We start from the raw sequence: 25,093 nt of genomic DNA, 5'->3' as shown, positions 1-25,093 counted from the left end.
GCTCTCTGCAAACAAAGCGCAGTCCATTTTAGATAGTTTTGAAAATCCTTTTAAAAGTGTCCTTTAAAAAGTAAGTTTATTTTGTATTTCTTAATACTAGTTGCTATCACCTTGAGGCTTCTGATCAATATTTTCTATTACTTTCCTCTAATTAGTACGTTGGGAAAGAACTCTTGGCACCATTATCAGGCAGAAAAATCGCCCAATGACACCAGAGGCAGTGCGTGATGAGTGGGCAAAGATCTGTGATTTTGATAATGCTACTAAGCCACAAACAATTCAAGGTAACGGTATAAATCAGACCCTAATATATTGTGTAGGCCAATGAGAAGTTTATTTTGGCTGTCCATGTTTTGTAAGTGCATTCAAAACTAATATCTTATTACTATAAGCCTACTGACTAATCTATAGTTTACCATTGTTCTCCATTTTTCTCTTTTTAAAGCGTGTTTTTAACAAAAACTTCTATCTACAATTGTTTTTTATTTTCAACTTTCCTTTTTGATTTGTTTGTGTTTAAATGAATGAACGTTAGATTACACAAAGCATGTATGAAGTGCAAAGAGTGAAGGAATATTACATCATAACATATAATGGCATTGTTTTTGTACAATTCATGTATTGAGATCCTAATGACACTGTAAACATACTGTATAATCATAAGGTGGACTTAAAAGAAAAGCATTCGGTTAAATAAAAGAGGGCCAGTCAAAGCAATGGTGTCTGTTAAACCATTTTTCATAGACAACATGTAGGCAGGTGGCCTGCTAATGCAGCAGGAGGCTTACAGTGTAAATAGATGCATCATGCATGCATGTATGCCCAGCTGCAGCATCCAAAGACATCAGCGTACACAGACTGGTCACCAGAGCTCCGTAGACAAGTCCAGGAGATCTGCACTGGCAGATACAGACCCTGACCTCCGCACTCTCTGCAAATGGGAGCAGCATGCCCTGCGGCTGCTGACCGGCACCCCCTCCAATAGTTATATCCTGTCTAACAGGCTGAGGTTGTTCAGGCTTTGTGAAAATATGTCTATAGTGTAAGTATACCTCAGGAAATTATGTATGTACAATATACCTCACGAAATAATGGGCTAAAAAAACAATATGACCCCATGAAGTCCTCAGAGCAGATTCCTTAAATATGAGCAATGAATACCAGATAGTGGGCAGATGTATAACCTAGCGTTAATTGCATATGCTGCACTTAACACTATTTAACTGGGGGGATAACATTTATTGAAATGTATTAGGGACACTGATGAACGCTCCGTGTTCAATCCCCCCAGCAATTAGCGGGGCGATGTATTAACAGCCTCCTAGGTGTTAAGCCGCCCGACCGCTTTGCCAGTCCAGGGCTAGCATTGTCCTACTCCCACTGCAGGGACAATGCTAGCTCTGTTGCTGGCTCATGGCTGTGCATGAGATCTCATGATATCATTATTCAATTATCGTGAGATCTCGCACATGCCCAGTGCGCCAGCCGGGCAGACAGAGACATCTCATTAGTTCAGCCTGACGCGCTGTCTATCTGTCTCCATGAGGGGACATCGCTGGAGGGGGGAGTTTGCGTTCCCCTGCTTTGGCAGACAAGATGTTAATACATGTTGTCTGTGTCCCTTCCTGCTTCGCCTTGTCAATGAGACAAAGCAGGAAGTATTATAACGCCGCTATAATACATCTTCCCTCTTGTATTCAAGCCCCCCCCCCCCCCCAATTTGCCCTTCTCCCATACTGTGCATAGCAGTTACCTGATCTGAAACTCCAGCGACCTTCAGTGCAGGGTGTACTGCTCTATATAAGGGATATAATGGTACTGATTTAAGTTTTCTAAGTCATTTATTTACCAAGAAGGTTTTTCTATAGAAGATGGATGGGTTGTCCTTAGCAACCAACCAGGATCTACTTATTTATTTAGATCTTTCTAGAAGATAAAATATCAAATCTGATTGGTTGCCCATAGCAGCATCCCATCTTCAATAGAACTCCCATCTTAGTAAATAAAAAAAAAAAAGAGAGCAAATCTGATCACTGACCGAAACGATGATAAATTGAAGCCACTCTGACTCTGCATGTACTGTAGGTAGGCATGTAGGCAGGATTATTTTATTCGATGGTTCTATGTGTACTGATATGTTGTAACCCCATCAAAGCACACAATCTGATGCTTATGGCTCCTACACTGTGTAGTAGACCAATGATCGCCAGAAGCATATTTGGGGCTGTGTAGCAGCACGTCAGCGCAGTGGCGTAGCTACGTTTTGGGCGCCCCCCCCCCGCCGTTAGGGGGGGGGGGCGCCGCCCCGCCGAGCACCCCTACCCCGCCGTCCCGCCGCCCATGCAAACCCCCCCTCAATCCCCCACAGCCTTACCTATCGCGCTGGTCCCGGCGGCTCCGTTCTTCTGCTGAGGACCACCAGAAAATGGCCGCCCCCATACAGCAGACAGTTTCAGAGAACTGTCTGCTATATGGGGGCGGCCATTTTAAGTCTGCGGGGGATTGAGGGGGGGTTTAACTATAGCACCGCAGCCCCCGGCGCCCCCACATGCACAGTGCCCCCCCCGCGGTGGCGGGGGCTGCGGTGCTATAGTTACACCGCTGCGTCAGCGGGAGTCGTCATGTCAGACTACTGTAGGTCTCTTAAAATAAGACTGCTAATGAAAAAAATGTATAAACAGAATGAAGGTCGAATGAAATGTCAATGCGTTATGAATAAAAAGAAAATGTAATACTAAAGGCAAGCAAATGTTTGCACTTTTTAATGGCTTCTTCAGCTGGACCCAAGGTAGTAGGGTGTCCGCTGTGTCCTTGACACATGTTGTTGTGGAACAATCCGATAGTAATGTTATTAAAAGAGAACAAGATACAGAACACTAAGATTCACTGCAGTATCTTGGCATCACAAAATTCATGGAAGTCCACGAGAGTACAAACGAGCTATAACAAATGCACTGTAAGATCTTTCTCATCCCAGTGGCTTAGTTGAAAATGTATTATCTGCTCTTCCTTTGATGAAAAATACTTGTTTAAAAAAAAAAAAAAAAAGATTTAAATCTCTTTCAGTATTTCCTCATGTATCCCTAGAGAGAGATTTTTACACCCTGACATTTAAGGTATACGCAGTGCAATGGATGGTTAAGAAATTCTCTGGCTTTAAAAAAAAAAAAAAAGGCTTAGTTTTTACAAATTTGAAAGACATGGGCATAATCTAAGTGGTCCTAAATACAAAAAGGAATATACACAATATAAGCATGCATTTGGCCCACAACTTGAGTAAATTATAGATAAGAATATACAGTAATGCTTGGATGCAAATGCAAATGTTTACACTCTGTAACTCCACTGCTCCCTACATCTCCAATCTCATCTCCCTACACACACTGCCTCTCCGGTCGGCCAAGCATAGTCACCTCTCCTGGTCACAGTTGTCTCTCCTGATTTTACCTGTGCTGCTCCCCTTTACTGGAATGACCTCCCTCTCTCTATTAGGAGTGCCGGATGACTGCCCGACAATCAGAATTCTGACCGTGAGAATCCCAACTGCCGGTGCTCCGACAAGGGGGGATCCCGACTGACAGGGGCTATTCTCCCTTGTAGGGTTCCACGACCCCCATAGAGGGAGAATACAACCTGTGGTGAGCGAAGCATGTGAGTGCAACGAGTGTGGGATCCAATATACTGGTTCAGACCCGTTCACACTACACAAATAACGGGTCTGAACGTGTAGGATCCTTCTTTTTACCTTTTTTGAATTACCGTTTTTCTTGAACCGGTAATTTAAAACTGGCGCATTCACACTGCAGCTATAACCGTTTTGAAACTGTTAAAAATCAGCAAATTACAGTGTAATAGCTGCAGTGTGAAAGGGGTAAGTTTATTACTACTGGTACCTACTTACACTCTCTGGAAACAAGACCACTGCTGCAGAATATGGAGTAGAGGGCCAATAGCAAGATTGAAGTGGAGAGCTGATCGAAAACATCCTTGTTACTAATTCTCAAAGTGTAATTGCATTCGCCCTCCTTCTAGTTTGAAAATACTTTCAATTAGTAATGGTACTGTATTAAATTATTTTAAAATAAAATTCAATCAGAATTCCCAAATTACATGTATTTGTTAGTATTATATGCTTCCTTTTTGTGTGACATCCCTTACAGTGGGGTATATTCAATGCGGCCGTCTAGGGGCTTAAACGGCGCCGAAAACAAGCCTCGTGGTTTAACCCAGCGCCGGCCGCTCACCATATTCAAAGCAGCAGGGAAATCCTTGCTTTCTGAGGACAGCGAGGATTCCCCCAAACAGCAAGGCTCTCGGCTAATGCAGGGAGCCTGTTGCATTTAGCCGTGAGCCTCGCTGTTTTAGCGGCCTCATATGCCACTCTTTAGGTTTTTGGAGCGAGGGGGGAAAATTTGTTTGCAGGGTGGGTCAGCTGAATACTGACCCTGCGAGCTGTGACTGCGAGCAGGCAGCACTGCTCTCTGTCACAGCTCGCAGAAAGCATTGAATACACCCCAATGTGTTAGTTTCCCTTCTAGCTATGTACAGTTCGGTACTTTACAAATCACCCCTGTGATGATATATATAAAGTAGCTCCGCGTCTTTCCCAGTGCTGTTTTCTGCCTCGTAGATCGGACAGGCTTGGCGTGTGTTTATTTTTAATTTGATGTCTGGGGATTTCTTTATGCAGAGTCGGGTTGGAAAACCCATCCCTTTGGATCATGTTTCTGCTTGACGTCGAAAAGGGCAGTGCTTTTCATAGACATAACGAGTAATAATAATATTATTTATATAGTGCTCATTCTCCAATAGGACTCAAGGCACTTAGAAACATTTTTTAAATATTGGGCAGAAACACAATCCAAAGTGACAGCCTGACTCTTCATAAATAACCCTCCTGGGGTTTACCTCCTTCTATTTAGTGACCCAGTCCAGAGCTGCTGAACTGCCACCGGGCTTATTGCTTCTACTATAAGCAGTTTTGGTAGCAAATTGTTTTTTTTTTTTCTTTAAAAACCTTCTTTGATATTTATTTATTTATTTACAGTTTCTTATATAGCTCAGCAGATTCCGTTGCGCTTTACAATAGTAGACAGTGATAAAACAAACTGGGTAACAAAAGACAGACTTGGGGGTTAGAGGGCCCTGCTGCAAGCTTACAATCTATAGGATATCTAGGTTATCTCCTTGGCATACATGGGCAGTACGTCATTTAAATTCCTGTGACCGGTCAGCTAGAGCTTAAGGAGGGGTGTCTACAATGGAGTTTTCATGGTCTCCCAGTGTCACTGCAAGTCTTCCAGTAAGGAATACACCTTCCTATAGAGTGTGTTCTGCATTCTGAGGCAGTGTGTTCTGCATTCTGGTGCAGGAGGATAAGAATATAAACCCTTGCGGCTTAGATAAATTAAATTTAAAAGTGTCAGAGTTGCTGGAGATGTGGGACTTCGGACAAGAAGTGGCAATCGCTCGCAAGGCAATGTATTTGGTTTTGCCTGTAAATGATTGCGGCTTTAAAAATGTTGGTATTCTTGCCGAAAGTCCCACACCTCCTGCGATTCGGACACTATTACATTTAACCCAAGAAGGGAAAAGTCCTAAATCTTTAGCATACAGTAGGAGCCCACTTCAACCAGCGGGTGTCTGGCGGTCGGATCACCAGCCCCCGCCAGGAGGGGACGTGCGCTCCTCCCCCCCTAACCCTCACCCGCGTGGGACGCGTGTGTGAGAAGCTTGCGCGGTTTAGTCAGCTGGAGTGTCATTTCGCCATCTGGCAATCTGACGAGTCCCAGCGCTGGCTGAGAGGCTCTCCATCTGTAGTATGAAGTGAAATTTACAGTTTCTTACTTAGAAGGGGAGTTTCCTAGAACTGGTATTAATGTCTATAGTTTGGGATCTGGAGAAATTTGAGAAACACCTAGAACATTTTATTTGGATTTTTTTTAAATGTTTTTGAAATATAAAAATCCTTAAATGGTGTAATGGTTAGCATTACTGCCTCACAGTGCTGAAGTTATGGGTTTGATTCCCGCCATGGCCCTAACTGTGCGGGGTTTGTATATTCTCCCCGTACTTGTGTGGGTTTCCTCCGGGTACTCCGGTATCCTCTCACAATCCAAAAATATGCTAGTAGATTAATTGGCTTACAACAAAATTAACCTTAGAGTAAATGTGAGTGCTTAAAAATCTGGTACATTCCATAGGTTGTAAGCTCCACTGGGGCATGTTCAAATGTAAATGTTCAAATATTCTCTGTAAAGCGCTGCTGAATATGTATGTGCTACTGTATAGTAGAAACTGTTAATAAATAAATAACTGTTACAGCAAAAGTCCTCACCTGAATAAAGGATCTGTTTGAAGAATTTAGGGCCTAATTCACGTTGAACCGATGTTGCAGGTCTGCGCATGCTAATGTGTGAAAATACGCGTGTGCATACACACTGCGAATGCCCATACCTAACCATAGTTAAACTCATCTTTCATATGACATGGATTTTCTGTTTGGAGAAAAACACAGTGTGATCATACAAAAATCATCTGGGGAAATATCTAATTGTTTGCATCAAAGCCAGAAAGATGAATTCTTTTCATGTCATTTTAAAGATGATAGAAGCTATAAGCCTGGAAGACAATGTTTTATTTCTAAAGATTTGTTTATTTTGTTCATTGGTATTCTGTGGGTGTACAGTAAATGAAAAACGAAACCCGTAAATAAACAGGAGACATCACAAGTGTCTAGCATTACAAGGAAAAATATATAGCAAGCCATCTCAAAGTGAACCGGTAAATAAGAAGAGGACCGAAAATATGTAAAACCCAACAATAAACAAATTCTATGTTAAATGCAACACAAATTATGAGCGGCTCTATTCTAATCAGAGACTCGATATCCAAAAGAACTCGCAGTTATTATAGCAGAGGGAACATTAAGGTACAGATGTAACTGCCCTCAGCATTGATGAGCACTCGCCAGATCCCCCTAGCTGGCGAGCGCTGGCAGAGAGTGTCGATGTGCGAGCTGGCAGATGGCTCACTCGTTCGTGTGTCCCCGTCAGCAAGGTGGTGCAGTGCAAGACGGGGTGCTTCCCTGCCCATCTCCGCTTTAGGGAGATGCTCGCCCCATTCTGTCGGACTTCTGTGGCTGGTGGGGACAGCGTATGGCGATAGAATCGACAGGAGCCACTCGAAAGCGGCTCCATCTGTAGTAAAATAAAAACGTAATTCCCGCTAACATGCAGGCTAGCACTAATTCTTACAATACAGTATGTATGATGTACAGACACTGATCCCCATTCGGTGGGCACCTGAAGGTGCCATTCAGGCCCATGCATCAGAAAAAAGGAGTAGTGGGAGTCGTATTTATAAATGGGTAGCTCTGTGCGTTGCTCCATGGAAATGTACACTGTCTGAATAAGCGATACCCCATCACCCAATACTATACTGGACACTGCCTATATAAATATGTATCCTAGAAATATTCAAGCCATATATGTATTCAATGTGGCCGGCGAAGGGGTTTTTATGGCGAGGATGGCTTGTTTTCGGGGAGGATCAGTGAAAACAAGTCATCCTCGCTATTTAAACCCCACGTCAGCCGATCACCCTATTCAACGTTCTGGGGGAATCCTCAATGTCAGAAGATGCCGAAGATTACCCATAAACACGAGGTTCATGGCTAATGCAGGGAGCCCGCTGCATTTAGCCATGAGCCTCGCCGTTTTGGCGACGTCCACGTCATACCCCCAGTATCCACGTCGGTGTGGAGTTGATTTTATAAAGTGTGGCAAGCCCAGCTCGCCACCAAGCCCGAAACATGGCGAGCGGACGCGTATACGCGTCCCCTAGGGGGGCTCGCTGCGCTCGCCACACTTTATAAAATCAACTCCACACCGACGTGGATACTGGGGGTAAAATGGCTGAGTCAGCCGGGGCATGGCGCCGATCCCTGCTGACTCCCCACGATCCACGGTGACACTTGCCACGAATGCTGTACGCTGTTAGCGTAGTGCCTCTGGGGGAGCAGGGAAACCATGTGATGTGTCGCCAGCAGCACTACGCTGAATTACGTACGGCATCCGCTGCAAGTGTCGGAGTAGAGGGACTGAATGCGACTGCTGGGAAGTCCCTGTGGATCGCGTGCCCGGGCCGGAGGAGGGTAAGTATAAACCACACCACCCTGCTTCCTCCTGTATTATCACAGCGCCGGCTACGCTGACAACGTAGCCGGGCACACTGATAATACACAAGTACCCAATTTTCAAATAAGAACAGGACGCAGTTATGTGTGTTTATCTTTTCTTTGCCATCTAGGAACAGTTTGAAGTTAAAATGTCTAATCTGATGGTAAATGAATTAATCTTTGATTGAATTAAGGAACATTATTCTGGGTTGCAGCTTCGCTTCACCTGTTCTAGAAGACTGCTGGATGTCCTCCTGCCCTTGCCTTGCTACTTTGAAGCACAATGGAAATGATTAGATTTTTAGCTCATTGCATGCTTTCATTACCTCTCCCCGTAACAGCGGGCTCTGCTGCGGGCTCTCCTGCGCTCTCGGTTATTCTGGGGCTGAAAATGATCAAGAATTGCAGCAATTTCACCAGTTATTTTTTTTACAGCATTAACTGTTCTGCCGATTTTGTTCTTCTATGAAAAACTCTTGACAGAAGGCACCCTTATAAAGACTTCAGTTTGAACCTTTTACAAAAATTTTTTTTTTTTTTCGGGTGTTTGATTTTCTTTTCTTTATTAAAAAATATATAGAATTTTTATTTAATTTATTTATTTATTATAAATGAAACCCAGTTGTTCAGGATGACGGTAAAATTCAACTCTTTTTGCGTAATGGCTCAATTCCGTTAGATTTCAAATATTATATAAAACTGATAATATGAGTATGTCCATTTATCTATTGATATCTAGTCAGAATACTTATTGGCAATTTATGTTTGTCTCCCAAACTTTTCATACCACTGTAGATGGGTATGGATTTCATTATGCTGCTATTATCCTGTTCTATTTAAAAAGACAGAACTTATCTAATCATACTCTAGCAGATTCATGTCCGCATCAACTAAAATCATACAGTACAATATTGGGAGTAAATGGATAATGATCACAGTGATTTGATAAAGCCCTTCATTGTATGATGTGCACAAGGGAAGCAATGGTATTACACAGTGATATATTCAAATCAATGAAATAGTAATCACTAAAAAAGTATTCACTTAATGAAACTGTGTTTTGGGCCATATTTAAAACAAAATTAAATGCCGTTTCCCAGAACCATTTGTTTTGAGTTTTTAGCAATCATACAGTAACTATCCTCCATATTGGGGGAAATTTACTATTTATTTAACGCCTTCTAGAAGATAATAGATAGCATCTGATTGGTTGTCCATAGCAACATCCCATGTGAAATTGAACTCCCATCTTCGTAAATTTCCCCCATTGACTCCAACTTAATATGCATTGCCCAGGGGCTTATAACACAACACTGTTATGTGACTCTATCAAGGCTTCAGAAAGAAGACTATTTTCCAGTTGTGATACAGGGGGTTATTTTGGTTCACTCTTTCTGACAAATTCCTTCTTAGACGGACAAAACCATGTGCACTGCAGGTGGGGCAGAAGTAACTTGTGCAGAGAGAGTTAGATTTGGGTGGGGTTTTTCTTCAAAGTGAGATCTATATTGCAGTGTTAAAATAGAGCAGTCAGTATTTTCCCTGCGTAGAAAGAAAATAACTCACCCAAATCTCATTCTCTCTGCACATTTGACATCTGCCCCCCTGCAGTGCACATGGTTTTGTCCATCTAAGAAGGAATATGTCAGAAAGAGTGAACCAAAATAACCCCCACAGGTCCTACCGATATTAAGAACATATGTGCTGAGCGTGAAGTAAGGCTACCAACTTTAGCAATAACTGCCATCTCCTGAGGTCTGGAACTTGATACATTTACTCGGCTAGAGGTGCACTAAGGTAGTGCTTTCCTGTTATTTAGACTCCCCACCCTTCTCAGAATGCACCAATGTTGTATTCTATGGGTAGAATAATAATATGTACTTCCTTTGTCACAGCTATGTTCTCCCCTGGCTTATGGTCTGCGCTTTCCGTGATACCTAGACACTACAGGGACACAAAACACTCTCCTAGCTACAGTATCACAATGCAGCAGGAAGGAAAGTGGCCTCCAAGTGGAGTGATTTGACATCACTGCACTGGTGCTTATTGACTCTGTAGTCAGATGACAGCTGGACTATTGGCAACACAGTATTACTCCTCTCCAATAAAGCGTAGAGCATCTTGCAGAATAGATAGACAGTATATACTGTGATGTTGAACTTACACAAAGATTGTAAAACCAATTCCCCACCCCGCAGAATAGCCCTGTAACCCATACTTTTGAAAACTAGTTTCAGGGAGATTAAAGTTGGAAATAGAATTTTGCACAGCACCCCATTGAGGGGGTGTGTCATGCTCCACCCAAAGTGCGTGTCTACTTCCATATATAAAGAGATTGTGAACGTGGCACCTAGAAGCGTGGGTGTGCACTGCTACACCTGAGAGGAATCTTTTAAAATGATTTGTATCCAAATGTAGATGAGGCCCAAATCAGTTAGTAAGAGCTACTATACTTGGTAAAGTGCTGGGAAATGGTGCAGATGATTCAATGTAAATGTATCTATTTCTCCCCCCCCCCCCCCCCCCCCCAAAAAAAATGTAACAGTGTAATGTGGGCTAGGTGAAATGAGGGAGAATGTTAGACTAATGAGGGAGAGAGGGCAATTGCTGCTATTTCCAGGAGTCTTCTGCAGAATGCAAAAGGGTAGGCAACAATGCCTGTACCATATTGCTTAGGAATCTGTTTCTGGCTGGGCTTGGTTCCTGCCTTCACTACCTTTACCAAGTATGTGAAATCATATACTGTACAGTGAAAGGGCTGTCCTCTTTATTTATTTTGCTTTTTAAATAACAGTTCACTATAATTGTAACAATCTGGGTACATACTGAGTGATAACAATATCGGCGGTGTCGGGGATCACTAAGTGTGTACCCAGCATAACAATTTGGCATTTACAACCATTGCCACATTTGTGTCTGACAAAAGTGCCTGCTGCAGCAAATGATCTTTCTTGTTTTGTTCCAAAAGCAGTCGTTTGGTACCCCACAACTAGAAATCCTACAGTATATTGGTCCTTGCCTAGGAGTATTTCTTATTTAGTTGTATCTGTGAAAAGCAGTGTCCTTCTTATCCCCATCACGTCTATGATACCTGCCAACAGTTCTTGGGCGTCAGAGAGATTCTTGGGTTCAGTGTTCGAGATGGTTAACAAAACTTCTTTTGAGGATAACCCTAAAATGCAGTTACAATATGCACATGGGAAAATGCAAGTCTGTGCAATACGCATAACATTGTGCATAGAAACATGGCATTACATGTGAAAAAGGACATGCTACAGTCTAACTAATGAAGCTTGCATGCATAACAGTCTAATTACAGTAGGTTCATGATGACATCGTTTTGAGTGATCATCATCGAATGCTGTACATGACTAGACCATATGAGTCCATGTGGTGAATGGAAAATGGCTGATTACAGCTTCTTTGACCCAGAATGCATTGGGAGTGGAGGGAGTTGATTATGCAAATCACAGAAACAAATGAATACAACAGAAACCTATGCTGAAAGGCATGACAATGATTATTTGACTATGTAAAGCAAAACGGATGAAAGAATATTGCTAAAGACACAAATGTTCAAGCAATAAGTCAGAAAGACGAATACAGTAGTACGTAAGAAAATGAATTCAATTGTAGAATTGTAAGAATTGATTAATACCGTAACATCAGTTTTTGGAAATTTATTTCAGCATAAAGTAAAAATAACTTCTCATAGCGTTCCGCTGAGATTGCCTTTTCATCATGTAGAGACTGGGTTCAAAGTGTGCACGTTCATCTTGGCGCCTGCCCAGAGGAGGCCTAATAGTGTCCTGGTTGAGCACGTCTATAAAATCTATGTTGCATTGACTTTCATGTTACTATCTTTCATGCTACAGTCCTACATTCACTTTGCAGAGATTTAACTATAATTACCTGAGGTAAAAAATATGAACACCAATAATTGCTCATTACCTTTTGTAGTCGTAAGTTTTGTTATTTTATTTTTTTGGTTTTAAGACTGTGGCAAACATCACATAAATAAAAAGAACTTAATGGAAAAGAGCTCTCATTCCAGTACAAAAACTCCCCCCATGGTACATTATCTTGATTAAATAATATTATAGAGCGGGTGATCTCCTTGGCAACAGGCTAAATACTGGTCGGCAGGGAGCTAACACATAACATGTTTTAAGAGGAAAATTGAGAACTGTTGATCTTCCATTTCTTTTTAGCTCTGTATGCAGTCATTTACATATTGCGCTCTCCTTTATATTAATTTTTGTTTGTCATGTTGCTTTAGAGTCCACTGGGACACTGTATGAAGTCCTTTCAGCCGTTGACTCTGGGAAGGGAATTTCTATGAATCCCACAAGCCAGTTAGCCTCATCTTCCAGCATTGACCCGGTGAGTAAGTTCATCTAGAACATTTCCCACATTCTAACACTTATTGCAAATTACTTTTTATGTAAAGTAGAATTGGGTCTCTGAGAGTTTTACAGCTTTTCGTTTTTATCTTTTTAAGACTTGAAGACATGGATTTTGCGGCAGTAGAGTCTTTTTGCCCTTCCCCAACTACTGACTTGATTTCCTGTTAAATATTCCTTAATGTAACACTTGATCTCTTCCCTTTGATACAGGAAGAGGGGTTTATATGGATCTGGCACTCACCAAATGTCCTAATGTAGCCATACATTACATACAACTGGAGTAACTACATCCTAGGGATGGACATCACATCAAAATGTTTCACTACCATCAATGTTTTTGTTTCGATGGGAGTAGTTTTACCATTCGCTGGAGGCATTCCGATGGTCCCACCCCCTCAACCAGTGATGTTAGCACATGCGCAAAAAAAAAACGGATTTTTGCACATGCGCAAATCATATGAAATTTTTTTAATTGAAAGATTCAATGGTGGATTCTCAGCCATCATTTTATGGTGGGCTTCTGATGTCCATCTCTACTACATCTTGCAGGGTGTTTGCATGTCCAAGCAGGAAGTACCTGTGGAACGTTGCCCTACGCAACAGCATAAAAGAGGTCATAACAGTCTTGAACAGGGTCAGGAGCTTTGCCTGTTCAGTAGGTACAGGCAAGCATGAGGAGCTGACAAAGGAGATCTACAGTACAAGCAGACCATGCCTGAGCAAGTAGGAGACCTTTTCAGTCGATTAGCTAATGAAACAGATAGAAGATAAGCAACCGACACCTAGGTGTATGTTGCTTTTAAGAAGCGCAGTTCTGCTCAGCAATTATGACACAGTGATATTTAGTAAAGAATAAAAAAATATTTAAAATATCAGAAATATATATTATTATTTCATTATAGAATTGTGCACAATATCAACATAGACAGACTAGACATACAACAAGTAACATATAGAAACTGCAGTTTTGCATATAATTTTTGCTTTGAGGCTATAATTGCAGTTCACAATATATGAGGCTATGAGGCATTAATAGTTACCAGTCCTGCACTTGAATAGGGACCCTTTTATTAGGTCAGACGCTTGTGGGATAGAGAACAGGATCAGTCTCTCCAATTACTAGATAAATATCCGGATAAGCTTTTCCAATGGGAGATTTACTCCTGCTTCCAGATTAGCTAATGACACTTAATCCCCGTACATATGGTGCGATTTTAGCAATAATCCCCGGGGATATGGTCGCTAAGTGTATGGGGTGACGGTTGCCGGGAGCGCGCTCCCGTGACCAGCCCTGTGTTGGTCGCTTGTCAGAGTAGCATGCTTCCCCTAGCAGTCAGCTGTTTACCTGCCTCTTTCCCCGGCATTGTCTCATTTTCATCAGTGACCATCTCTGGTCGCTGATAAAAACGGGAAACAGAGCAATATGTTGCACTTTGTGTATGGAGCTTTAGGGGTTTATTTACAACCTGGTGCTTCTGATTGGCCATACACCTCAAACCCCACATCAGGACCTCACAATCCATATTCCTTATTGCATCTAATCACACACTATGGTTTTCTTTTGTTGGGTGCCAATTAATGTTTTGATTGTGGGAGGCGGGCCAGATACACCTATACACATTCTGTGCACATTACCCAATGTAATTAATGACCAAACAACATTTTGTTCCGTCCTTTATTGCACTGAACCGGATCGCATTTGACAGCATCTTGTCGGCTGTGCCGCACGGCAGACCAGGTGTCGCATGTGACCTACAGGTGTGAACGATCAGGCATACACATTAGTGACACACACAATTGGTTGTTCCAATATGGCAAATCCTGTCAATACTGGCTTAATGTGTATCCAGCCTTTCTTCCAAGAAATGGTGCTAATAGTGGTACAGGAATGAATGAATATAAACCTGTATAAGGTCACAGATACTTATCTGCTCCCTTAGAAGGGTAAATTAATAGAAGACTCTTGTGTTTGCTTTCCTCTGGAACAATACATATCGGGATTATATACGTTGCATTTCACCTGTTGTTTTCTACGTAACAAACTATGCATACTTCAATCTTCTTCCTGTAAGGCACAGCTAGAGATGGAGAAACGCTGATCACAACACAGGATAGCAGTTCTATTAAAATGTTCCTCATCATAAAGGTTGCAGACTTGACTCCACAGGTTCAGCTTCAGAAAGCAAATGTTAATTATTTTTCATGTTTTCTTTTCCTGTTCAGTGATAGAATGGCCTCTTTATAAAGGTCCATTCTGCCCCTGAAGGGTTTTGCAAGCAGAATATGCAAGGAACTCATACAGACATCCTTTTCTCTAAATAAAGGTGACTCACAACCTCCAAGCAATTTCCGATCCCAGTATGCGTATCCTGAAAGAATATTTGCTTAATTATTGTGCTCACGGCTACCAGAACATACTGCTGTTCTAGCCTTCCACAGAATGGGCTGTATCTGGCTATGATTGTACATAAACTGTGCAAAATGCTTCATTTTTACATCTTGAGTCAAGATGGTTTGTGTCTGTCAGTACTGTAAGGTATTTCTATATGATATGTGCATTTTCATCTAGATTTGCAGTGATGGGATTATTGGATAATACTAGAGTAAACTTGAGTAAAAATTTTGTTATATTGCATCGCTGTATCTGTGGACACTAGTGTAGGGATGTGGAACATTTGGCCCTCCAGCTGTTGCTGAACTACACATCCCAGCATGCACTGCTTCAGTTTTGCTATTTGGCCATGCTTAAAATGTAGCAAAGCATTCTGGGTGTGTAGCTCAACAACAGCTGGAGGGCCAAATGTTCCCTGCACTATGGGAATGAATAGACTGATTGAGAGTTTGTTACCGAAGAAGAATGTTTTTTAAAAATAAAATGTTATTGGTGCTTAAAAAGGTACTTGTTTCCGGGATGCAGTGTAAATCCCGGCGGTCAGGATCCCGGCGTTTAGAATCCCGACGCTGGAATCCCGATCGCCGAAATCCCGACACTTTCTCCCTCCGGGGGTGTCCACGACACCCCCGGAGGGAGAATAAATTAGTGTGCCGAGCGTAGCGAGGCACTGGGCCCGCTGCGTGGCGAGCGCAGCGAGCCTGCAAGGGGGGCCGATCCACGCCCGCCCCCTTGTCGGGATTTAGGCGATCGGGATTCCAGCATCGGGATTCTGAATGCCGGGATCCTGACCGTCGGGATTTAATACTGAATCCCTTGTTTCCTAGCACGGTGCCCATTGTATGGCATGGCATACCGGTATGAATGATGTGCGATGCGATGGGACGCGTGTGTCTCGCTGCACTCGCCACACTATATAACATCAACTCCATGCTGGCGTGGATAGTGGGGGTATGAAAAGGTAGGAGGATGCATACAGCCACCCCTCTCGGGGCTCGCTGAGCTCGCCACGCTTCGGATTGGCGTTGATAGTGTGGGTGGCGTTGACACTGGGGGTGACACTATGGAATCCCATTGCAAGCACACATCTGTGTGCTTGTTCAATTAAAAATCGCATCGCATGCCACAATATGGCGTGCAATGCGATGAGTTGTCGTACAATGTAATCGTGGGCGCCGTGCTAGAAAACAAGTACCCTTCAAAATTAAGAATGTTCTTGATAAAATAATAATATGCACTGGTCTACTAACATATAATCGTAAATATTTTACTCCTTGATAAGTGATTGTGGTGAAACCGGTGCGTTCTTCCTGCTTCTTTATTTACATCATTTCCAGCAGATGCCCAGTATGCCATTAATCAGGGGTCGGCAACATGTTGTACTCCAGCTGGTGTGGAACTACACATCCCAACATGCTGTTGTACTATGCTAAAACTGAGGTGGGGCATGTTGGGATGTGTAGTTCCACAGCAACAGGAGTGACACGTTTCCTAACCGGGCTTAAAATATATCACACATAATAACGGCTTCTCACACTTTACAATGTTGCAAATGAAGTACAGTACAGCTCAGTACACAAGCTTCCATCTTCAGATCTGTCACATGTCATATATGTTGTGTAGGACCATCATCCTTTCTCTGCTACGGAAATAAATGATCACAGCCACAGTGTATTGACGTTCACTCTGTGCCAGGGTTCAAGTCATAGCCGGGGAGGGTTTGTAAGAATGGAGAAGGGGGCTAATAATAATTATAACTGAAGGATGTGATGCTTGCAATCATTCACAAGGTTGGCAGAGGGCAGATTATTTCTGGAATTCATAACTCATTTGTGAAGCAATTTATTGTTTCTTTCTTAGATCAATGTAGTAGTGTAAGAAAACGCTTTGGTGAAGAGAGAGACGCAGCTTCCAAAATGTTCTTCTTTAAAGCTGGGCAGACACTGGGGTGATGCTGGGCCAATTTGACCCAGCATGATGACAAATTGCTGACATCACTAAGGGCCTATTCTGGTTGACACGCAAAGCTGCAGAATTCGCAGCTCTGCATGTCATTTAGCGCCACCCACACGAACGGCCGCCCCCCTGCACGCTGAATCTCCCCGCACGCATGCAAATGTGTGTTTTGCATAAACATTCTTTCACAGCTTGTATGCGGGGGGGGTCGATGACCATCAAATGATCTCTACAGTGTTTGCCTTACATCTGCAAGTGCCCTGTGCGGGAAGCGGGTTGGCAGCCCCCCCCCCCCCCCCCCTCTATGGTCAAATCTTGTCACCCATGCCCCCTGACTGCACTGCCAGGTGCCAATGGGATGTGGACCAAGCAGTTCGCTGTGCCAAGTGGTTGCACATGCCATAACATGCAGGGGAGCAAATGGACCTGGACAAGGTCCTAAGGGGCAGATTTATTAAGCCTGGAGAAGAGATAAACTGGAGATAAAGCGGAGAAAAGGTAAAAGGAGATAAAGCACAGCCAATCAGCTGTGTTTGAAAAAGACAGTTGGGAGTTGATTGGCTGGTGCTTTATCTCCTTTTACCTTTTCTCCGCTTTATCTCAAGATTATCTCTTCTCCAAGCTTAATAAATCTGCCCCTAAGTGTGTACAGGTGATTGCACGCTCCCTCGGTTTCTAGTGTCCGACACTGGGTTTGATGCACTGCACATTCAACCTCGCAATGTCACTAGCCTGCTGTAGTATGCCATTGAAAGATCATTCCGTCTTTCATTCACATCGCTCGAGTGTGTACACGCTATCTGGACTGATGGGCATTTGTTCCTATGCTGGAGAAGCCTGTCTCTCTATTGTGTCCCCAGCTTATATATTTATGTCTGTGACTTATTTAGGTATTCCATAGAACCTAATATTGCTTTTTCGTTTTTTTATTTATTTATTTTAAGTAATATAGTTGTACTGTAGCTAATGATTTTTCTTGTTTTTCTAAATGTAAAATGCTTCTTATCCACAGACCCAAGCAATAGGAAAGAAGCTTCCTACAACGGTGTACAACTACAGCCACATACACTCCATTCTTTATGCTCTCGGAGTAGGCATGTCCACCAAGGAACCAGATCATCTGAAGTTTCTGTATGAAGGAAGTGACGAGTTCAGTTGTTTGCCAACATTCGGAGTCATTCTATCCCAGGCTGCTTTCATGGGTGGTGGACTTTCCTCAGTTCCTGGTCTTAATATTGATTTTACGCGGGTATGTCTGCTTATAAATAAGTCTCTTCTACTCACTCTCTAATCTGTTGATCATATAAAAGTCTTTTAGCTTCCATTTGGTAACTGAAATATATTGTGCAGTAGTTATCTTTATAATATTGATATAAAATAGTGATACAACAATAAGAATGTAGATAATATGTATGAAGAAAAAGGTTCAATATATAACAACGTAACTGGAAAAGGGCAGATCCAAAGCAGATAGCCACCTTCCTAGTCTTCTACACCGTCTTTGTGTTTAATTCCCATTTTAATATGTATTAAACACCTTATTTAGGCTTCTTTGCCATATTTTTATTTGGTCTAGGATCTATCTATTGTCTAAATTCTATTCGCTTTTATCTTGCATTTGTATCTTCTATATCTGTGTTCTACACATTTGAGGAACACAGGATTTGCAGGCATTGTGGGTTGCAGATTGCTATCTTTGGACCCTTAAGAAATCAGCTGATGATTGGATAAAACTAGTTCTCCCTGTATTCTTGTCTTGTCTTCACAAGACTTTCAGTAAGGATGCTAGAGTTGGCGAGTCAATAGCCTAAATATTCTGTATGTGGAAGGTATTGCAGTCTCAAATAGGCGATTGTAGCTATCAAGGTTACCATTGTTGGGCATCAAATGCAATTGGGCCCTTGGGGATCTCTGACACAAGAAAAAACACAGGGAGAGTAATTGTATATTACTTAATTACATGACATAAGGCCAGATGTGCTAAGTTTTGAAAAGTGATAAAATGGAGAATGATACATGACAACCAATCAGCTCCTGAAGCAATCTCCCAGTCCTCAGCACTAGGTACACTGTAAAGTTTATACTGCCCTGCGGCCCTAGAGGGACAGATATCAACTGGGCCCACACTCTCCAGCCAATTGTCGGGGGTTCACTCTGGGATAATATTGTGTTTCCAGCAGGGAACTTGTTTTTATCCTTCACTGCCCTTTCAGCGGTCCCCAGTAATAGTCCGCGTCTCAAACCCGGGAACGTACTGCACCGCAGTTTCAACCTCTCACAGGTTATACAGACGATCAGGGGGCAACGAGGGCAAAGTACCTTTAGTCTGATGACCGCTGAGCTTACAGACTCCACTGCCCATCCGGGTCTTTGTTGCGTGTGAGCTGGCTCTCTCACTGCCTGCATACTCCCCGCCGTCGCTGGCTCCCTCGCGGCCAGCACGTGACACGCCAGTGGAGTCTCCTGCTGATGACGTCAAGCAGATCACAGTGGTGCAACACAGAACTCTGGTCCCGGCAGCCGATCTCTCGGTGTGGCAGTTCCCTCCTTGGTTCAGGGCAGTCTCTCTCCCGCATCCCCCGACAAGCGCTGGTTACAAGTCCAGATCGAAACTCAAGAGCACTGGGGGACTATCGAGCTTCCATATCGGCCTGGGTAAGGGATTCTCGTGGTTAACTCGGAGCCATGCCGGAGCTCCTGCTTGCGTGACGTCACTCACGTGCTGCCGTGGTTATGCCCCCGAACCAATCAGCTCCTAACTGTAATTTTTAAAATCCATATTGTGACATGGTAGGTAGGAGCTGATTGCCTGGTGTGTTATCACCCTCCACTTTATCACTTTTTAAGGCTTATTACATCTCGCCCATAGTACCTTGTGCATTAAGTAATTGAAAATAGATCACAGAATTGGGTTCTGTTGTCACCCATTTCACCCAGCAGTGAGCATTTAATTGTATTGTAGTGCCCATTGGCTTAGCTTTGTTTTCCCACTTGCGGCACTGTATAGGCTGACAACTTGAGACCATATTAAATTACATAGCTTAGTATGGGAGCATCTTGTAATGACCATTACAATATTTTATTCCCAAAGGGAAAAATGTATTGCAAGGGACACCTAAAGCCCCATACACATTAGGACAATCCCGCTGATGCTGATATTGGCTGAGGTGGGATCCGGCGGGGGTAAACGCCATCGGCAAGTGTATACACACTTGCCGATGCCGCACACAAGGGAGCCGAGGGTGGTGGGGGGGGGGCAACGACGGTCATGCTGCAGCATGGCCGTCTTTGACTATGTTCTCCCTCACCTGAACATGATGCACAGCATACACACTGGACGATATTGTTCGCAATATCGTTCAGAAAGCCCCTTTTGAACGATGTTGTGGTCAATATTGTCTAGCGTTTATGGGTCTTTAATCATTCGTTGCATTTTTAAAGTGGTCAGAAAGTATAACAGGATAGGATGCGATAATTACTTGTTTAACATCCTACTCCATGACAAGCTGTTTGGCCAGGCATGTCTCTCTGCATCAAATTTCCCAAGCTGCATTATAAATTATGCTGCAAAACAAACTGGAGTTACCTGTCCTTTCATAATCTACAATCTGGAAGGTTTAAATGCTGTAGCATCAAATCCTTTTTTGGGCCCTTATTTTGGTTCACTCGCAGAGGCAATTCCTTCTCAAATGGAAAAAAACATGTGCACTGCAGGGGGCAAATGTAACATGTGCAGAGAGATTTAGATTTGGGTGGGGTGTTACTTCAAACTGACATCTATATTGCAGTGTTAAAATAAAGCAGTCAAAAATTTCCCTGCACAGAAACAAAATAACTCACCCAAATCTAAAGCCGTGTACACACGGCCGTGATATGGGCTATAATCGCTGGAAATATGGTCGCTGGCGACCATATTGCCAGTGATGAGAGTGTGCCCCGGCAATAAATCGCGGGGTGCGCGCTCCCGTTTTCAGCCCCATTCTAATCGCTGGTCGCAGGAGCTTGCTCCTGCGACCAGCTGATTACCTCTGCGGCACCGACGGCAGAGGTTCCTTTTCATCAGCGGCCATCTCTGGTCGCTGATGAAAAGGAGACACTGAGCAATATATCTCCCCCAGTGTGTACGCACCTTAACTGTCTGCACATGTTACATCTGCCCCCCCCCCCCCCCCCTGCAGTGCACATGGTTTTTTTCCATTTGGGAAGGAAGTTGCCTCTGCAACTGAACAAAAATAAGGGCCTTGTTTCATTAAACCAATTTCAGGATAGTCTTCATAGTCTAAATTATATATAATATATTTTACTGTATCTACTTGGCTGAAGCAATTAGCTATAAAATCCCTTTGTAGAATATGTGCTTTTAAGAGAAAAGAGAATGTGTTGCTTAATTGGTTGGAAATAATCCACCAAATCTCAAATCAGTTCAGAACCAAATCTGTTATTGAAAAACGGAATAATAATTTGTTTACAGTTTGAACTGTGTAATGATTTAATAAGCAGTCATCTTATTACTGATAACACATTCTGATTTACAGCATGTTTTTTTTAAATATTTAAAAACCATGTTCAGATGACTCTATGGGCCTGATTCTTGTTCATTCGCTCCCCTGCTCGTTTACACAGGGGTGCGATGTTTTTGGACTGCGCATACACATTTATGCGCATGTGCAGGCTCTGTTTGCGAGCTGGCAAATTGATTATTCGGCCAGCCCGTTCGCATGGAACAGTTTGGACGGGGGGCTTGGCAAGGGGTAGCACCAGCATTTCATGGGCATCCCAGTTAATATATATTTATGTTAATTTATAGTCTAGTATATAAAGAAACTATCCTTCCCTGCAGCACCCTGACTGTGGTGGGATAGGGCAGAGGTTTCCAGATGTGGTCTTCAAGGCATCCCAACTGTCTAGGTTTTAAGTATATCCATGGCTCAGCTCAGATTCTTAAATCAAAGTGACTATGGTACTAATTAAGTCACTAATTATTACAACTGCCCCCGTGTTTGGGAACCTCTGACATAGAGCTTTCACGGTAAAGGGAATTTAAATTGTGAATTAATAATTTCCCCTTACATAATTACTATTTTTTTTTATTATCATACCCAGGTGCTTCATGGAGAGCAATACCTTGAGGTGTACAAACCCATTCCGACATCAGGTAAGTTACTTTTTCTACTGGTTGGGTTAATAAGAACTATACTGACTGAAGCTACAACTTCCCCTTTTTCTATCTTCATTCTTATTCCACTACTTTATATTTAACTTTCCCACATTTTGGATCACTTTTCTTAGTTGCATCCATATGCAAAATAATGATACGATTATTTATATAGCACTTTTCTCCATTACAGCACAAAATACAAAACCAGCTTAAGATGGCTGCCTCACCTTTTACATGCTCTGGAAGAAATATATAGGTCTATAATATACTGAACATTAGATGCATACTTCAGAAAACTGACATCTTTAACAACTACAACATAAAGAATTCCTCCACATTTTTATAGAGCTAATATAGTGTGCCATGGGCATGTTATCACACCATAGATTTCTGTTTCGAATATAAATGGAATATAAACTATTTTCCTCACTTGGAGATTATTGTTCTGCACCTTTTTTCAGGTTATCCAACAGTATAAGTGGCCACTAATCTTAATATTAGTAGCCCAGGGGCAAACGCAGGATTTTCAGAAGGGGGTTTCCAGAGGGGCAGAGCAAAGTATGGAGATGGACACTTGGGTGACCCAGTATATGTTTTGATGTCCTGCGGGTGGTAGGGGGTATTATATCAACCGCTCAGCATGTAGGGCCTGGATCAGTAATTTCCACTAATTACCCCTTTACTGCACAGATGGTGGGAGATGAGGTGGGAGAAGGGGGCATTGGGCTGAATGAAGGGGCCCTAAAACATAACTCCAAGGGTGGTAGAGGATGTTTAATACGCAGAGGAGGGGTGTATAGTGGAGTGGGCTTATTATTCATAATTTTCTGGTGGGAGGACAACTTGCTTGACTGCAGATATCTCCAGTTCCCGGAAATAGATTTCTTAGATTTTAATGGAATTAAAAACTAGAGAATCCCACCTACCAAATGGTGTTGGGGACTAGGGGATCAGAGTTCAGGAGGCAGAGCAATCTGCCAACGAGTATATAAAACTACATACCAGGTGTGTGGAGCTGGAGCAGTAACCAGCTGCTGTAAGGCAGATATCTCTGGTTCTGGGCACAGTAGAGACAAGCTACTAGTGTCCACCAAAGGGTGGAGAGTCACAGCTTTTGGAATATATCCTCAGAAAAACTCTAAGTCAGACAGAACCTGAAATATCTGACTGGGAACAGCAATTAACAGGCTTGGATGGGGACCACTGCTTTGAAGTCAGATATCTCCGGTTCCCAAGGTCCGATTTTAAAAATTCTTGTACTCCTCGAAAGAGGGGACCCTCAGCTTTCAGACAATGGTCCTTAGACTCCTGGGGGGTTCTGGGTACTCGGAACCCCCCCCTGCGTGCGCTACTGTAGCCATATATTAAGATTCTACTTATGAATTTCAGAAACATAAGCAAATGATTGTTGAGCCCTGAGGGTCTTTGAAATGAAGTGATTGCAAGGGAAGGTTTTTGTCCCGTTCAGTCAACTTAATTTTTTAAAATAAATCCTATTGCAAAACTCTTGCAATTATCTTCTTGGCCTGATTCAGATAAGTATGCAAATGCTTTTGCAACGGTTAAATAATACATGGTGGCAGAATAAAAATATGTTGCAGTCACAAGCAGTTGTGTAGAGACTCCCATAATTGTCATCTCTAAATCACCACTTGCATGGAAGACCCACATCAGGGAAACATCAACCAGCTGCGTATGGCCGCTCGAAGTAAGACGCCGGAGACTTTTCTACTGCATATAGCAGTGGTTCCCAAACTGTGCGCCTAGGCTCCCTGGGGTGCCTCAGGACACTTGCAGGCCTCGGGTGGGTCGCCCAGGACCAATTAAAATTATTTATGATCAATTATTTCTGGACAAAACCAGTGCAGGTGGCTGGCAATCATAAAATGTGTACAATCAGAAAAAATCCTGCCCTTTACCACATAACTGAACCGAAGAAGCACATATAAACACAATCAACTTAATTTGATCTAGATTTTTGGGGGCCTAGGGGTGCCGTGAAAAAATTCTGATTCTCTAGGGCGCCGTGATTAGAAAAAGATTGGGAACCCTTGGCATATAGGATCGCAGTCGCAAACAAACCTGTTGTAACACAACTGCTTTTGCCCCTCCAGTCTTCCTTTACACCCCCCGCAAAGCTCATTGATCGTCAGTCAGTTTGCAACTACGGTACATGCTCTTTGACTGCCTTCCCAAGACCATTGCAGCAGATTGTGTATTAGATTGTTTATTTCTGCTTAGCCACATGTGCAGACTGCTGGCAATCACCCAACTGTGAAAAATCAGGTTGCATACACACGTGGCGATTCCAGGGCTATTTCTAAGCGATCTGACTAGATTGGTTGGAGATGAATTGAACCGTTTGAATACCCCCGAGCGACGGTGATGCACGTCGCCATTGCCTGACTAAATTTATAATGCATGCAGTATAAATCTAGTTAGATTGCCGGTGTTCTCACCAGAGTACACTGGTCCTCACACAGATGCACCACATGTGTTCCAGCAATGTGTACTGAGGGATTTGTGTTAACCTACATCGCTAAGCACGGGGATGAAGTCACCCTGTGTGTGTGTGTCCCATTACTCTGATGTATTTCATGTGGTTATTGTTGATTCCCTATAATCATATGTTAACATTTCTGCATCCTTACCAATTTATAAAATGCAAACATGCTGCTGAGAAATGTGTCATGCTTTTAGCAATTTATGGGTATAAACCTTCTTAGTAGATGCTGTATTTTCCCAGGTAAAGGATTTCTCCACAGGATATAAACAGCAGTTATGTCCCACTTATAGGCAGTGCCCAGAAAAATAATAGCACATACTGTGGTTAATATTTACATTTTGTGTAGAGGGGTTTAAATTAGGCATTACTGAGTGTTCCTGCCTTCCTATCTGCAAAGTGTGTGTGTGTGTGTACACAGCCTAACTTAATACTGTATATAGTTAATACTGAACAACATGAAAAGTTTGGAAATAGATCTCTTCAAAATAGGGACGGA

General features: G+C 42.7%; 1 protein-coding gene across 1 annotated transcript in view; it reads left to right on the top strand.

Annotated features, from left to right (window-relative positions):
* Positions 1 to 25,093, top strand: part of HSD17B4 (hydroxysteroid 17-beta dehydrogenase 4) — a 258,525-nt gene that overhangs the window by 104,506 nt on the left and 128,926 nt on the right. The window contains exons 11-14 of the mRNA XM_083151604.1: positions 156 to 284; positions 12,459 to 12,562; positions 17,946 to 18,182; positions 22,037 to 22,088. Coding sequence (XP_083007730.1) covers positions 156 to 284; positions 12,459 to 12,562; positions 17,946 to 18,182; positions 22,037 to 22,088 — 522 coding nt within the window. The remainder of the gene's footprint in view (positions 1 to 155; positions 285 to 12,458; positions 12,563 to 17,945; positions 18,183 to 22,036; positions 22,089 to 25,093) is intronic.

Source organism: Crinia signifera, chromosome 1, assembly GCF_055691185.1.
Source record: "Crinia signifera chromosome 1, ASM5569118v1, whole genome shotgun sequence".
Taxonomy (NCBI): Eukaryota; Metazoa; Chordata; class Amphibia; order Anura; family Myobatrachidae; genus Crinia; species Crinia signifera.
The sequence above is the reverse complement of the archived record's forward strand: the minus strand, read 5'-3'. Positions and strand labels throughout refer to the sequence as shown.